Source organism: Electrona antarctica, assembly GCF_951216825.1.
Source record: "Electrona antarctica genome assembly, chromosome: 12".
In the NCBI taxonomy this organism is placed as follows: domain Eukaryota; kingdom Metazoa; phylum Chordata; class Actinopteri; order Myctophiformes; family Myctophidae; genus Electrona; species Electrona antarctica.
Window position 1 is genome coordinate 18,561,825 of NC_136793.1, and position 15,099 is coordinate 18,576,923.

The window sequence follows — 15,099 nt, forward strand, 5'->3', positions numbered from 1 at the left end:
ACAGGTTGTGTAATCTGTAATTTCAATGAAATTTGTAGGAAAACTAGGAAAAGCTATAACATAATATAAACTCCAAAGCAACTCTAACAGTGTAATCACTGATGAGCCTACTACAGTCGATCAAGCTTCAAAAATAATGCTTTTAAATCATGGTTTTGCTCGTGTTAAAGGGACATTTCACCGCTAGATGAAACTGCAGTCACTCAATGCTAATAGTATTTGTAGTAGATAACAGTAGCACAATTTGAAATGTGCACTCTATGGCCAGAACAATAATGAAGTCTGTGTGTTTGAGTAGGGTTTGGACTGGATTGCTGAATTCCTGCAACGACCATAATGCTTTGGTGCACTACCCCGGCCTCCTTAAGGAGAGGGGCGAGGCTGCATGGAGGTGTGACTTGTAGTCCAGGAATGAAGTGAGACCACATTTTCATGACAAATGTTGATCATGAACATGGTGTTGTGACTAAAATATATGCTAAATGCGTGTGTTTCTTGTGTCCACTGTCCAGTCCTAAACATCATTAAAACTAGAAAAAGTGCCCTTCTGGGCACAGGTCTCCACCAGGAGGATAGGACTGTGTGAGATGTTTGGCAAAAAGTTTAGGAGTAATATAAACATGTTTTTTTTGTCTCCACCAGGCCGAAGGCATGGGGAGAGAGTATGTTTTGCACTCCGTCCGTGTGTGTGTCCGTGTGTGTGTGTGTGTGTCCTTCCGTCCGTCTGTTACCAGCTAATCTCCGGCACCGTTGGCCCGATCCATGCCAAACTTTGCACACACACTCCCTGGATGCCAACGATGAACCTCTGCCCCACATTTTCCAGAACGGCCTGTTATAGCGCCACCAGGAGGCCGACTTTTGTAAAACACATTTTTGGATATTACGCCTCCATATTTTGTCCAAAAATCCCGCAAATCGTTACACAGTATCTCTATAGTCATGTGATCAAGTCAGATCAATCCGATATTGCATATTCCATCCTGATTGGCTAACAGTGACTTTCAAAATTTGCAGGATTGGCCCGATTTGAACAAAAAGCCTCAAATCATGAACGCAGCGTGCAATTTACGTGAAATCTTTCACAGACGTTCCTACTAGGCTGAGGAATATATCCCACCTTTTCACATTGGCCTGTTATAGCGCCACCAACAGGTGGATTTTTGCAAAACAATTTTTTGGAACAAAATGCCTCAAATCATCCAATTGCCATCCAAGTCGTAAGAAGAAATTGTACCCTTTTCACATTGGCCTATTATAGCGCCACCAGGAGGCCACAACCTGACCTGCCCTGGTGGAGACCTGTGCCCCGAGGGGCACTTTTTCTAGTTTGTTTTGTTTTTTGCAACAATTTTCTTTTGTTGAGGAAATGCAGAGCCAGATCACTCATAGCATCTCTGAGGATAGAATTCTCGATGAGCATGTGCAGCATTTTGAACAAAACGGGCCACTCCTGAAAACTTTGGAAGGCAATGTTAGCCAATCAGTGTAGAATCTGAGAAATCCAACAGACTCGTCTTGTTCACATGACTACAGAGATCATGTGTACCGATTTGCATGAGATTTGGATGAAATCTGTGCGACTAACATAAGCAATGTGTTTTGCAGAAATCGGCCTCATGGTGGCGCTATAACCGGCAGATGTGGAGGGATGCAGAGACAATGTTTTTCATGGCCTCTAGGGAGTGCGCATAGATAAGTTGTATACAGATCGATGCAGTTATAGCTAAAAACAGGAATTGGCCTGTTATAGCGCCACCATGAGGCTGATTTGAAAATAAATTAGTGGCATGTCGTCCTCGGCCTAGTGGAAATGTGCGTGTATAATTTCACGGAAATTACACACTGTGTTTGTGATTTGTGGCATTTTGTTCGAAACGGACCAATCATGTGAGCTTTGGAAGCCAATCTTAGCCAATCAGGATGGAAGATGGGAAATGGTGCAGATCCATGTTGATCACATAACTATGAAGATAGTGTATACCGAATTGTGTGATGTATGGATAAAATTTGTATGAGTAATCTACAGAAATGTGTTTTGCCTAAATCGGCCTCATGGTGGCGCTATAACAGGCAGCCATTCAAGGCATGGAGTATAATTGATAGAAACAGATGTTTTCTTTTGGGTGAACTAACTGAGTGTGTACAAAATTGAACCAAATGGAACCCCATTTGGCTCTGAGTCTTGTAGTTACAGATCTTTTTCTGTTCCACTTTAGTTATGGTTATGTGGGTCCTTGAACTAACAAAATAAAGTTTGAGAACCACTGCACTATAGCCAGCTGGTCCATTTGGTTCCATTTGTACCCCTCTCATATTTCAATAAACATGGCGTGTTTGAGTGCAATGGGTTCATGTTGGTGCAGGTATGGCCGGTCAGAGGAATGCTAATGGTGTGTGCTTTGAACTACACCACTACAGGGGACATTTGGGACACTATGCAGCCGGTTTTGTGAGATACCAGAAGTCTAGGAAAACAAGCGCAAAAAAAGCGACTTTTTGGCTACATGGACACTTTAAACCCATATACTGTATTATAATAAGCAGACATTGCAACACAGGCTATAGCACACCCGCCACCACATAACAATATGTCTGTCACACAACTTCAATGAGAAAAAACAAAAACTTTTTTTTATAGCCAATAGCCAATCTACAGTATGTATAAGTGTGTGGATCTGCAACATCTTTGCTATTTTTTAATTTAAATTCTGAAAATAGTTTACAACACATTTCAATAACAAAACAAAATGCAATAATCTGTAAATATATACCTCTCATTCACATTTCGCTGCTTGTCCCTGTATGAGTGACAAATAATCTTCATTCTCTCCTCCATAAACACACTCTGATATGGCACTATGGAGGATGGAATCAATTGAAGCCTAGTCAGACCTAAAAATGCTTTTATGTCATTTTCTTTTTTTAGGTTCAACCAGATTAAAGCTGAAAGCAAAGGGAAAAAGCTTCGGCCCTTCAGGTCTAAACTTGACTGGGGTTGATGACTAATCGTTGTTATTGTATGAGAGCTATTTTTTCAAGTGGTGTTGGTGGGCAGGGGGGGGGGGGGGGGCTCAAGGGGGGCCGTTCCTGTAGGCCAATAGGGGGACGACAGCATCGGGCCGGTGATAATGCAAAGACATTCCTACTGCCTTCCATACCTTTACAGTATATCGTCGCTGTTGGGCAGAAACTTCTTATCTCCATATTTTAACATTTATTTTCGTAAATCAACGCCTTACTTGATCATACTACAGTGTCACGCAAAACCTTCAAAAGTATAGCAGGTCCACAAGCTTGTAGATCTGCTACTTTTGATTTTTAATCCTGAAAGTAATAGTTTTGGACACATGAGCCACCCGACAGAGACAATATGATAGAGTCAGAGCAGACATGCTTCATTCACCCTTTCCTTTCCTATCATGCTATCAATTCTTATTCAATTTACAATCCACAATCTAAAACACCATCCAAAAATGTGTTGATGACACAAGCACAAGAAAAAACACAGCAAAACATAAAAACAGAGCTGCTTTGCGGTAGAGTTAACTTTATTAAGACTCATGTCGAACACAATTCAATTCAATTTTTGATGTGTTTACGTCTTACCGTAATTCAGTTGTTTTATTTTAAATATGTGTGCCATGCTAAGAATTGTGTTCTAAGTGAGCATTAGCTAGATTAAATCAAACACTATTTAGCAAAATCCTGTTTTTTCACACAGTGAGTCGTAGTTTTGTCGACGCAAAACTACAACAGATAAGGTCTGAAGTGGTGGTTTTGTCATTGAAGTGCTGCAGGTGTGTTGGTTTATACCATTGTTACATTATTTTGTCAAGGTTCAAACACAGGCCGTGTGCACGGCGGCAGCTGCACCCTACTGTATACAGCAGGGGTTCTCAACCCGTGGGTCGCGACCCCTCGGGGGGTTGCCAAATTATTTTAGGGGGTCCCCAAATTATTTTCAAAAAAAAAGAAATAATAATAATAATAATAATAATTTTATTTTCACGATTTTTCAAAAATAGCAGACCTACAAGCTCGTAGCGCGCCACTCGGTGGCGCGCTATGAGCTTGTAGATCTGCTATTTTTCAATAGCTAAATTATAACATAATGCTTAAAACACCAAAAGGGGTTCCCGCCCAAAATGGGTTAAGGTTATTGTAGCAGTCAATTTATATTGGGTGTCGGGAGTGGGCGGGGCGTGGGTCCCGAGACGTTGCCAAAGCATTTTCGGGGGTCCCCGGACAAAAACGTTGAGAACCCCTGCCCTACTGTATACAGCATGTGCTACATGGCTTGGATTGAGCCAGACAATAAATCAAGAATAGTAAAGGACAACTGGAGGCCTGGGACATTTACACTGGGATAGTCATTTGTTAGAAAGTCTGCGATAGAATGTTATTGTTGTTGTTGTTGTTGTTGTTGTTGTTGTTGTTGTTATTTGGGTCCAGGGCTAAAGGAAACATCACTGTCACTGTCACGTTCACGATAGATTGTCAATTCTTGCCACTTCTGCCTGACACTCTTATATGACAAAGTAGGGCATTATTAACCAAACATAAAAAGTTGACATATGAAGATACAAGGTCTGCTCGACAGCGTCGGGTGGGGGGAAAAATAAAAAAGTGTGTGGCTTGTGGAAAAATTGATGGCAGCAATCAGTCTCTCTCTCTCTCTCTCTCTCTCTCTCTGATTAGCGGCTGTGGAAAAGGGAACAGGAGTACCAGATATGACGTTTCCTCCATACTGACAATGTCTCCCAGCGTTAAGTCCAAAATCAATGGCTAATTGAAGGCCTCAACAACAATCCATAATGTCTCTAGACCCCATTGACCAGCCCTGCACTATATCATTAGCTCATGGACTGCTTCCTGTTGCACTAACACTATACTAGTGCTTCTCAACCTTTTCAGACCCCCAAAATAATCAGATAGAAACCGGGGACCCCCCCCCCACACACACACACACACACACACACCCTGAGAGCACTTGGAATTGTAGGAGTTGAGGCATTACATTTAATTTTACTCGGTTCCACAGATGTTGTGAAAATAGCTGTTTGAACAGTTTTAATAGTATAGTTTATTGATGACTGTTTATGGCGGAACAGTCTTTTTTTCATTTAATTAAATCTCTTGTTTAATTTTATTTTTAAGTCTTACAAAGGTCATCGGAGCACTCACACTCACCCAATGAACCACACGCTTTAAAGCTTAAAGGTGGTGTAAGTCAAGGTTTCTCAAAGTGGGTGCCGGCACTGCTGTGATACTCTAGGGTGCCTTGATGGGTGGTTTCTTCACAAAATATAGCAGATCTACAAGCTCACAATACGTCACGTTCCCCCAGAATAGGGATGAAGTGGTTAAACGGCAACATTTTCTTTTTTCTTTTTTTCTCATGAAGTATCTGTGTCTGTATGTGTGCTATAAAGTAATAATTCAGTGGGTAATTAAGTGGTAAATAGCTCTATATTGTGATAGTAATCATTGCTATAGTCTTTGTCCTGTTACTGAACAAACACTCCATAGAGGGTTTTTGTGATTGTTGTAATTGATTGCTGTATAGAATCTATAGCTATTTTGTTTTAGCCCATCCACAAACTCACATGATGCGATGCGTTGTGAGCTTGCACAATGTTATTATAGAAATCAGGGCGAAAGGGTTTAAGGAAACCTACTGTACATTTGGACACCGCCCATAACTCTGTATATCTGATATGTTTTGTGCATCCTCGTACGTCAAAAAATAAAGACAAGGAAAACTCTATCCAAAAGGCAGGTGTGGCTAAAACAAAAAGATACAATCACAGATGCAACAGAATTAGCGCTGCAGTTCTTTCTGTGAAATTAAAACCAACAACAATGACGACGTGGCACGCAAGTCCTCTGTGTTCTCAAAATAGCAGTAGACAGACGTGTGTGTGTGTGTGCGTGTGTGCTTGCGTGCATGCGTGCGTGCGTGCGTGCGTGCGTGCGTGCGTGTGTATTTGGTAGGAGCTGTGTCCTTTCTTTCTCTCACGGGCAGTTCACTTCCTCATATTATGTAAGGGCCCCTCCATACAGCTCTATTTCCCCAATAAAAAGGCCCCACCGGGGCCCCTGAGCCGACACAACCTAGCAGTATGTGAAAGCAGTGTGATGGTGGCCTAATAAAAGCCCAGGGAATTCACTAGGGCCAGGTCAGTGAATGCCAGGACACTGGCCTCAACGCTTCCTCCCATGTTGTCAGCCTTTGGTCCTTATAAAACCGCCGTGAATGGACGGTGATAAAAACCATCTGAAAAAAAGTATAGTGCACGAAAGCATTTATGTATAGACACCAGACAGGCAACTATAAATGAACGCCCGCCCACCACCGATATATAGTTTCTGCTCTCTGTGTGTGTTTCTGCCTAAAGTGATACTTTTACTTACTTTTACAACGTGTGTGTGTGTGTGTGTGTGTGTGTGTGTGTGTGTAGAGCTATGTATTAGAGCATGGAATAGTGCACGATCACAGGTCACACACACACGCGTACGCACACACGCGCGCACGCACGCACGCACGCACGCACGCACGCACGCACGCACGCATGCGCGCACATTATGTACATCTGGTTTTAACCTCTTAATCCCTCAAACTAATAGTATAGTTGACTAGGGGCGTGTTCTATTTGGGCTACTCTTGTTATACCAGAGTGTTTGTACAGTTACTGCAACAGCTCTTTACAGTTGTCATCCAACCAGGATAGGGAAGCCTGCACGGCCATCATCTATAGGTGGAGTAGGGCAGGGGTTCTCAACCTTTTTGGCCGGGGACCCCCGAAAATGCTTTGGCAACGTCTCGGGACCCCCGCCCCGCCCCCTCCTGACCCCCAATATAAATTGACTGCTACAATAACCTTAATAATAGAGACAATACACCATAAATAAATACTGAAACCATAATCATTAGGGAAGGTGTATGCATGTACTATGTGTACTATATGTAAACTCTTCATTTCCACTTTACAGCCATTCAGTTGGTAAAAATATATATATATATATATATATTTTATTTTTTTTGAAAATAATTTGGGGACCCCCCAAAATAATTTGGCGACCCCTCGAGGGGTCGCGACCCACGGGTTGAGAACCCCTGGAGTAGGGGAAACATAAGTGTCGACCCAAAAAATACAGGGGATCCCTTAGCTGAGAGAGAGAGAGAGAGAGAGAGACAGAGAGAGAGATGAAGCAGGGACCCCATTTACATAAACCTTTCTATGAATATGTTGTATTCGTGTAAATGTGAATTGTGTATTGTAATATTTAATCACTTTCACTTAAACCACTAATACTTAGTAAACTTGACCTTTGGTTCCATTCTCTTTTTCTTTCGCTCGATGCAACACATTGTTAGTTTGTCATTTGGCTATTTTCGGCGAATGTTTTCCCCATAATAGTCGCGAGTGTCGAGCCAGCCACCATATCAAACCGCACCTCCTCTGTCTAGGGGTGGGGTGGGGTGGGGGGGGGGGGGGGCAGGATATCCAACGGCGTCCTATCACAACTCCATCTCCTGTCTGAAGGGGTCTTTCTAAAAACACACTGGCAGTCTGACACATTCTGCTATTGTTGGAACTATCACATGTTTGCAGGGTCCGTGTCTTCACAATTCCCACGTTCTTGACAACAAAAAGAAAATTACAAAGCTTATGTCCCTGTTTTTGATTTAAGCTATTTCCAAGCTTTCAGAGACTTGAACCGAATTGCGCATTTCTGATTACAAGATTAATCTTTTCTTTTCTTTAAAACACAAAATGTCATTGTAACTGGGGGAAAAATCTGACATACACAGCATGCTCACAATAATGTTGCATCCCAACATGTTGCGAGCTTGCAGATTGGCTAGTATTTTCACACAACCTTTTACACGTTAAGTATAAATGTAGGGCACAAGTGTTTGATCAGAGTTTTCACGCTTTAAAACGTTTGGCCGTTCGGCACTCACCTCTCTTCTGCATGAAGCTGAAAAGGTCATCCAGGAACTCTTTGCGCTTCTCGTCGTCGTCCAGTTCATACAACTGCAGAGAGACAGAGAGAAATAATGTTAAATTGTATTAAATTGTTAATTATTTCAATTCATACAATTGCAGAGACAAAGAGAGAACTAATATCAGTATTAAAACCACTATCTCTCCTGAGCATTTATCAACAAACATAAAAACAAAAAAAAATAGAAAAAGTGCCCTTCTGGGCACAGGTCTCCACCAGGAGGATAGGACTGTGTGAGATGTTTGGCAAAATGTTTAGGAGTAATATAAACATGTTTTTTTGTTTGTTATTTTTTTGCAACAATGTTCTTCATTTTGTTGAGGAAATGCAGAGCCAGATCACTCATAGCATGAGGATAGAATTCTGGATGAGCAGGACATGTGCAGCATTTTGTACAAAACGGGCCACTCCTGAAAACTTTGGAAGGCAATGTTAGCCAATCAGTGTAGAATCTGAGAAATCCAACAGACTCGTCTTGATCACATGACTACAGAGATCATGTGTACCGATTTGCGTGACATTTGGATGAAATCTGTGCGACTAACATAAGCAATGTGTTTTGCAGAAATCGGCCTCATGGTGGCGCTATAACCGGCAGATGTGGAGGGATGCAGGGACAATGTTTTTCCATGGCCTCTAGGGAGTGCGCATACATAAGTTGTATACAGATCGATGCAGTTATAGCTAAAAACAGGAATTGGCCTGTTATAGCGCCACCTTGAGGCTGATTTGGGGAAGAAATGAGTGGCATGTCGTCCTCGGCCTAGTGGAAATGTGCGTGTATAATTTCACGGAAATTGCACACTGTGTTTGTGATTTGTGGCATTTTGTTCGAAACGGACCAATCATGTGAGCTTTGGAAGGCAATGTTAGCCAATCAGGATGGAAGAGGGGAAATGGTGCAGATCCGTGTTGATCACATGATACACTAGATAGTGTATACCGAATTGTGTGATGTATGGATAAAATGTGTACGAGTAATCTACAGAAATGTGTTTTGCCTAAATCGGCCTCATGGTGGCGCTATAACAGGCCGTTGAGGAATATTTGGGGCAGAGGTTCGTCGTTGGCATCCAGGGAGTGTGTGTGCAAAGTTTGGCATGGATCGGGCCAACGGTGGCAGAGATTAGCTGGTAACAGACGGACGGAAGGAAGGACGCACACACGCACACACACACACACACGGACGGAGTGCAAAACATACTCTCTCCCCATGCCTTCGGCCTGGTGGAGACAACAAACCTAAGTTTAAACGTAGGCCTTTGCAGTGGCGGAAGTTACAATGTTACAATAGTTCTATAGTCAATATGTTACTTTAGAACAAGTAAGATGCGCGAACGCGGGAAGCGAACGCAGCTCGTAAATTGCAACAACAATTAGAATAAATTCCTTTTATTATTATTTTTTTATTTATTTTTTTAAGTTTTATTTTTTTTAAGTTTGTGTGTGTGTGTGTGTGTGTGTGTGTGTGTGTGTGTGTTTTTGTGTGTGATACAGCTGCGCCCTCTGGTGGCGGGCGGGTGGGTGGTGTCACAGCGTGACACACAGACAGAACGTTCTGCCTAGGTTACATAGTAATCGCTCATTGCGTTCGCAAAAAGTACAAAAGTGTTTGCATCAAAATCCTAAAATAAGGTACGGAATGATTGTGCAACACCAGTTCACATGTTTGCAAAACATTTCAAAACCTTTCAACAATGGCAGATCTACAAGCTCACAACACACCATGAGCTTGTAGATCTGCTATTTTCGCATCGAGGAAGTAGAACACAGGGCTTAACCCATTCTGGGCGGGAACCCCTTTTGGCGTTTCAAGCATTATGTTACACTTTAGCTATTGAAAAATAGCAGATCTACAAGCTCATACTGTAGGTGTCCGCGCTCAAATTATGTCCTCAGGTTGGGACATATTTGTGGGTCACGGACCAATTTGTATGGTTCCTGACTCGAGTAGCCTCGGAGACCGCAGGCATTTGTGGCATACTGGAGCGCTAACGCTTCTCTCTCTTTGCTGATTACTGATGCCCTGCACCTGTATTCAATTTCACACACGCGCACGCGCGCACACACACACACACACACACACACACACACACACACACACACACACACACACACACACACACACACACACACACACACACACACACACACACACACACACACACACACACACACACACACACACACACACACACACACACACCTATCTCTCTCTCTCTGCCTTAATTAGGCTACTCATCCCCTGCAGCTGTGTCTAATGTCTCTCTCTCACACGCTCTTCCTTCAATTGATTGATTGATAATTGTATTAGACCATAAAATGCAAACAGTACAAGGTACAGTAAGGCACATTTGGTCCAAAAGGACAGCACCGAAGAAAGACCTTGCGGTCTTGTTTCACTATTGGTGATGGTGAACCAATAGTGGAGCTGCCGTCCATACCTGCCCCTCTATGCCAAGAAAAGCTTAGGTCTCTTTCACTCACTCAAGTAAAAAGTAGTGAAAATATTTTCACTAGTTCTGGTCCCGGGGGGGAAAACGTCTAATCTCTCTTTTGGTTCTCGACCTGAAAAGTTTGGGAAGAATCCTTCAATGAGGACCTTTCCTCTTGGCTGCATGTCTCATCCAGAGGCTGCAGATACAGGACATATTTCAGCATTTCTATTATGTGACTACACTGCCTTTATTCAGTGAGGCTTTCAGAATGTAGTAGCGCTAGCTGAGCCCCGACAAACACACACGATGGAAATATTATGTTAGTGGCCACGGCGACGTCCAGCTTTCAATAAGGGTCTGGGGGCTTCTGTTAACAGATCCCCCCCTCCCACCCCTCCCTCGATCGATGGCTGAAGACAGAGGGATGATGACCTTCTGAACCAGCGGGGCACCCACGCACCGTGTACACCCCCACACACACCCCCACCCCGGTAATAAATGGTCATTTAGCTGTGTACTACTGCTGTCAGCCTGTCACCCAGTGTGTGTGTGTGTGTGTGTGTGTGTGTGTGTGTGTGTGTGTGTGTGTGTGTGTGTGTGTGTGTGTGTGTGTGTGTGTGTGTGTGTGTGCGTGTGCGCTCGCTTGTGTGCGTGCGTGCGTGTGACAGACAGAGGGCCAGAGATAGAGAGAGACACACAGACAGAGAGACACAGAGAGATTGACAGAGAGACACAGACAGAGAGATTGACAGAGAGATGGGGGTGGGGTTGGGGGGGCTCTCAGTGGGGGGTCCATGGTATTGAAAGGTAAAGGAAGAGCCAGCCATGGCACAAATGTTAAGTGCACAAGATGCAACGGCAGGCAGGCGACAATGCCTCTCACATCACATCGATCCACACCTCACCAAGCCCTGAAGGCCTGCACACGGAGCAAGAGCTTGTGACTAGATAATAACTATAAGGATCCATTTGGAACACAGGTCCCCCCCGTCCCCTCCCCCGCCCCCAAATTCCCTGAAAAGTAACCGTGTTGGACATATAAGGTTTCCACCCAACACCAAGGCTATATGCATGTGCACGCCATGTAAACATCCTTGCGCCTGAGGTCCAGGGTTTCAAAATGACTGCCAGTGGTCTTAAGCAAGGCACTAGCAGGTCCCTGGGATGCTGCTGTTCCTTACAGTTAGAATGTCTTCAATGCAGAAGTCACGGTACTGTGACATACAAGATATGACAGAGAACCCTAGTATCCTTAAGCCTGATTTTGACTTGGTTGCCGTGTCAGGTGTCATGCTCAGTACATAGCAGAACGGCTGGACAAAGTTGATCTACCTCTACTAGCGACAGTATAGTGGAGCCCTTTTCATGATTGGCTGCCTCTATGCCAATGGGAGACTTACCCATAAAACCCATACTCTGAACGCCGCAACGTGAAGCTGTGAGCTGAGGCAGAGGCTGCGGCACACACACCGATTAGATGTTCATAAACGAGAGCTTGCTGCAACTGGCAATTATGACCGAGTCATTCTTCTTCTGTATGCATCTCTACATGCATGCTCTAAATCGAATGTTTTTAGAGATTGATTTGAAAAATATCTCCCCATAATGACATGTATACCAAAAGGGGGCAGGACGCCAGGTTGATAAATAATGCATATGAGCAAAAACTAAGCCTCGGAACAACTTAAATGTCCCCGTCTTGTCACACAGATTGTAACTTCCACTGCCATGGTCAACGATTGGCTCCCTCCCTCGCTCCTGTGGACAAATCACGGCGTGAGTCCCACACCACCATTCCAATTCACATCGATGTGTTTATGTGTGAATAGAATGATACCATTACAACTGCTGCTCATTCATTAGAGCCTTCATACACAGCTGCACTACCTTATACTGATGACACAACCCACACACCCATCAAGTACTCTGATTTTGTTTTACTTAAAGGAGCATTCAGTGATTTGGGTGATTTGGAAAACCCCCCGGTCCGCCCCGGTAACAAGATGTGCACATGCACGCACTACAGTGGGGGGGCACGCGGCAGGCCAACAACACACACACCAAGGTCCGCCCCCGCTCGATCATGATTGGCGGGAGGCCTCTATCCTGATGACGGCTGGGCCACCTAGCCAAAAACAAAACCTACGGTCTTTTGACCCCCAGGGGTTAACTGAGGACAGGGAGGAACTCCTTAAATGGTCAGCACACTCTATAGTAGGGAGGATTATCACAACAAAACAAAAAAAGAAGTGATATTTGAATTAAGTGAAATCACTGAATATACATTTAAGTAAAATAGCAACATATGATTACACACGCACGCACGCGCACACACACACACACACACACACACACACACACACACACACACACACACACACACACACACACACACACACACACACACACACACACACACACACACACACACACCAAGCAGTTCAGTGCTTTCTCTGTCCGATAGATCCATTATGAAGCCCGCCATACCACTTGCATCTCAGTAGGGGGAGCTGTTTCACAAGATCTTTATTTTATTCGGGTGCTGGTAATATTTTCAAAACATTTACACATTGATGCGTTTCTTTTTTTTTCTTCTTCTATTTTACACAATGCCCCACATCATTTCCACATTCAAAATCACTCAACACTCCTACATGTTGCCATGTGACATGTCCACGCACCGCGTGATGGAGTTCAGGGCAGAGTCAGAATCAATCACTGAATTTATACAGTGAATTATATATTTGCCTTCAAAAGATAAGTTGTTGTTTTACGGTTCTAATAACCATATCTATTGTCCATTAGTGTCTTAAGACACTTTCAGTTTCAGTAGTGATGGGAATTCTGCCACACCAACTTGACTTTTCCCACAATGTTTTAAACTATATCTTTATTTATTTATAGTGTTAAGACCTGTTATACCTTACAAAACACTTAATGTCAAGACTTTTCTTTCTCTCTTTCTTTTACAGGCTGTTCAGATGAAAAGAAAAAAGAAAAGGGGGGGGTGGGGGGTGTAAGAAAGTAACCCGGCAGCATTCCTGTCTATCCAAACACTTTTCCAGACCCCATTTGTTATGCCCTTGCCCCCCCCCCCCCCTGTGTGTGTGTGTGTGTGTGTGTGTGTGTGTGTGTGTGTGTGTGTGTGTGTGTGTGTGTGTGTGTGTGTGTGTGTGTGTGTGTGTGTGTGTGTGTGTGTGTGTGTGTGTGTGTGTGTGTGTCAGGAGTAAATGAGCTCGTCAGAACAGAGGACTTTGGGTTCAGCTGCACCTGCAGGCGGTGAGCTGCAGCGCGCACATCGTCGACCCCGGGACGCCTTTTTACCGCCATGGTTTGGGGCAGGGTCACCTGAGGGGAGCTAAAGGGGGGTGGGAGGGGCACTGCCGACGTTGAACTTGAAAAAGCCGTCTATCTCTCTCTTTCTCTCTCTCTCTCTCTCTCTCTCTCTCTCACTCTGCCTGACAGCCCTGCCTGACGCCTCAGGCCTCGGTGTCTGATGCAACAAATGGCCTTTTCAGCATCGACAATGGAGCTGTTTAGATCGGGTGTCCCGACTTTTTTCCGAATATGAAAATACCTTATAGCCAACTCCAACTCCCTTTGGAGCCAAATGTAACGAAAATGTAACCAAGTGTGACCGAAAAGGACTCTAACAAGGACTATAACAATATCAAGATCACACTCGTGTGAAGTGAGGGCGCCTTTGGGGGGCACCCACTATAAAGTAGCCTTGCCGAGCCATGAGGCCCATAGGGCAGGAGCCTATCTCCTGTTTCTGTAGCGTGAGGCAGCTTGATGTACAAGTACACCCCCTGGACATGACGCTAGTATGTCACAGGGACTTACCCCCAATCCAACCCTTGATGCTGAGTGTCCAGCAGGGAGGCACTGGGTCCCATTTTTAGAGTCTTTGGTATGACCCGGCCGGGGATTGAACCCCAACCTCCCAGTCTCAGGGCGGACACTCTAACCACAAGGCCACTGAGCACCCACTATCTTATATCTTAAATATAAATGCACCAAGTCTCTGTGTGTACGTGTGTAATCCACGTAACTTGAGAACCGTTGAGAACCCCACTGACTTCAAATTCGACACACACGTTCCACACCCCCACAGGGGGTGCAGTGCCCGGTGTCGAGTCCGTCGGATACACCGTTGTCCAGAACCAGCACAAAAGCCTCTGCCCGGGATCTGGCCCTGATTACCCCTATATCTCCATATACAGAATGTGGAGCTGGTCTGTTCTGACATCACATGATGTTCTGACATCTGCATAGACTCCATATTGCGGCATGCCTGACAAAGAACTCCATATATGGGCATAAAAGGGACACAGACATAATAACTGAGTGGGGCATGCATTTCCAACTTGAATCGTTCCAAGTAGGCCAGTGTCCAACAGGCACCACTCTAGTATAGTAGTGGCCGTCACATGACATCGCGTGTGGGGACACACACACACACACACAAAGGGACGCAAACATGCAAAGTCCATAGACTTTGCTGCCACATGATGTCATGGGTGGGCAAACACAAAGGCAAACAGAAAAAGTCCATAGACTTGGCAAACAGAAAAAATACTAACAAAAACAACTAGGATTCAGGAATGCATATTTTTTCGCTGTTTCTCATATGACGATGTAG

The 15,099-nt window shown here is 44.2% G+C and overlaps 1 protein-coding gene across 1 annotated transcript in view; it reads right to left on the reverse strand.

Moving 5' to 3' along the window:
• The window catches only part of arid3c (AT rich interactive domain 3C (BRIGHT-like)), a gene marked incomplete at its 3' end in the record, with an annotated part of 105,605 nt that overhangs the window by 20,202 nt on the left and 70,304 nt on the right, over nt 1-15,099 (reverse strand). Inside the window, exon 3 of the mRNA XM_079516888.1 lies at nt 7,973-8,045. Within this exon, the coding sequence (XP_079373014.1) occupies nt 7,973-8,045 (73 nt within the window). The remainder of the gene's footprint in view (nt 1-7,972; nt 8,046-15,099) is intronic.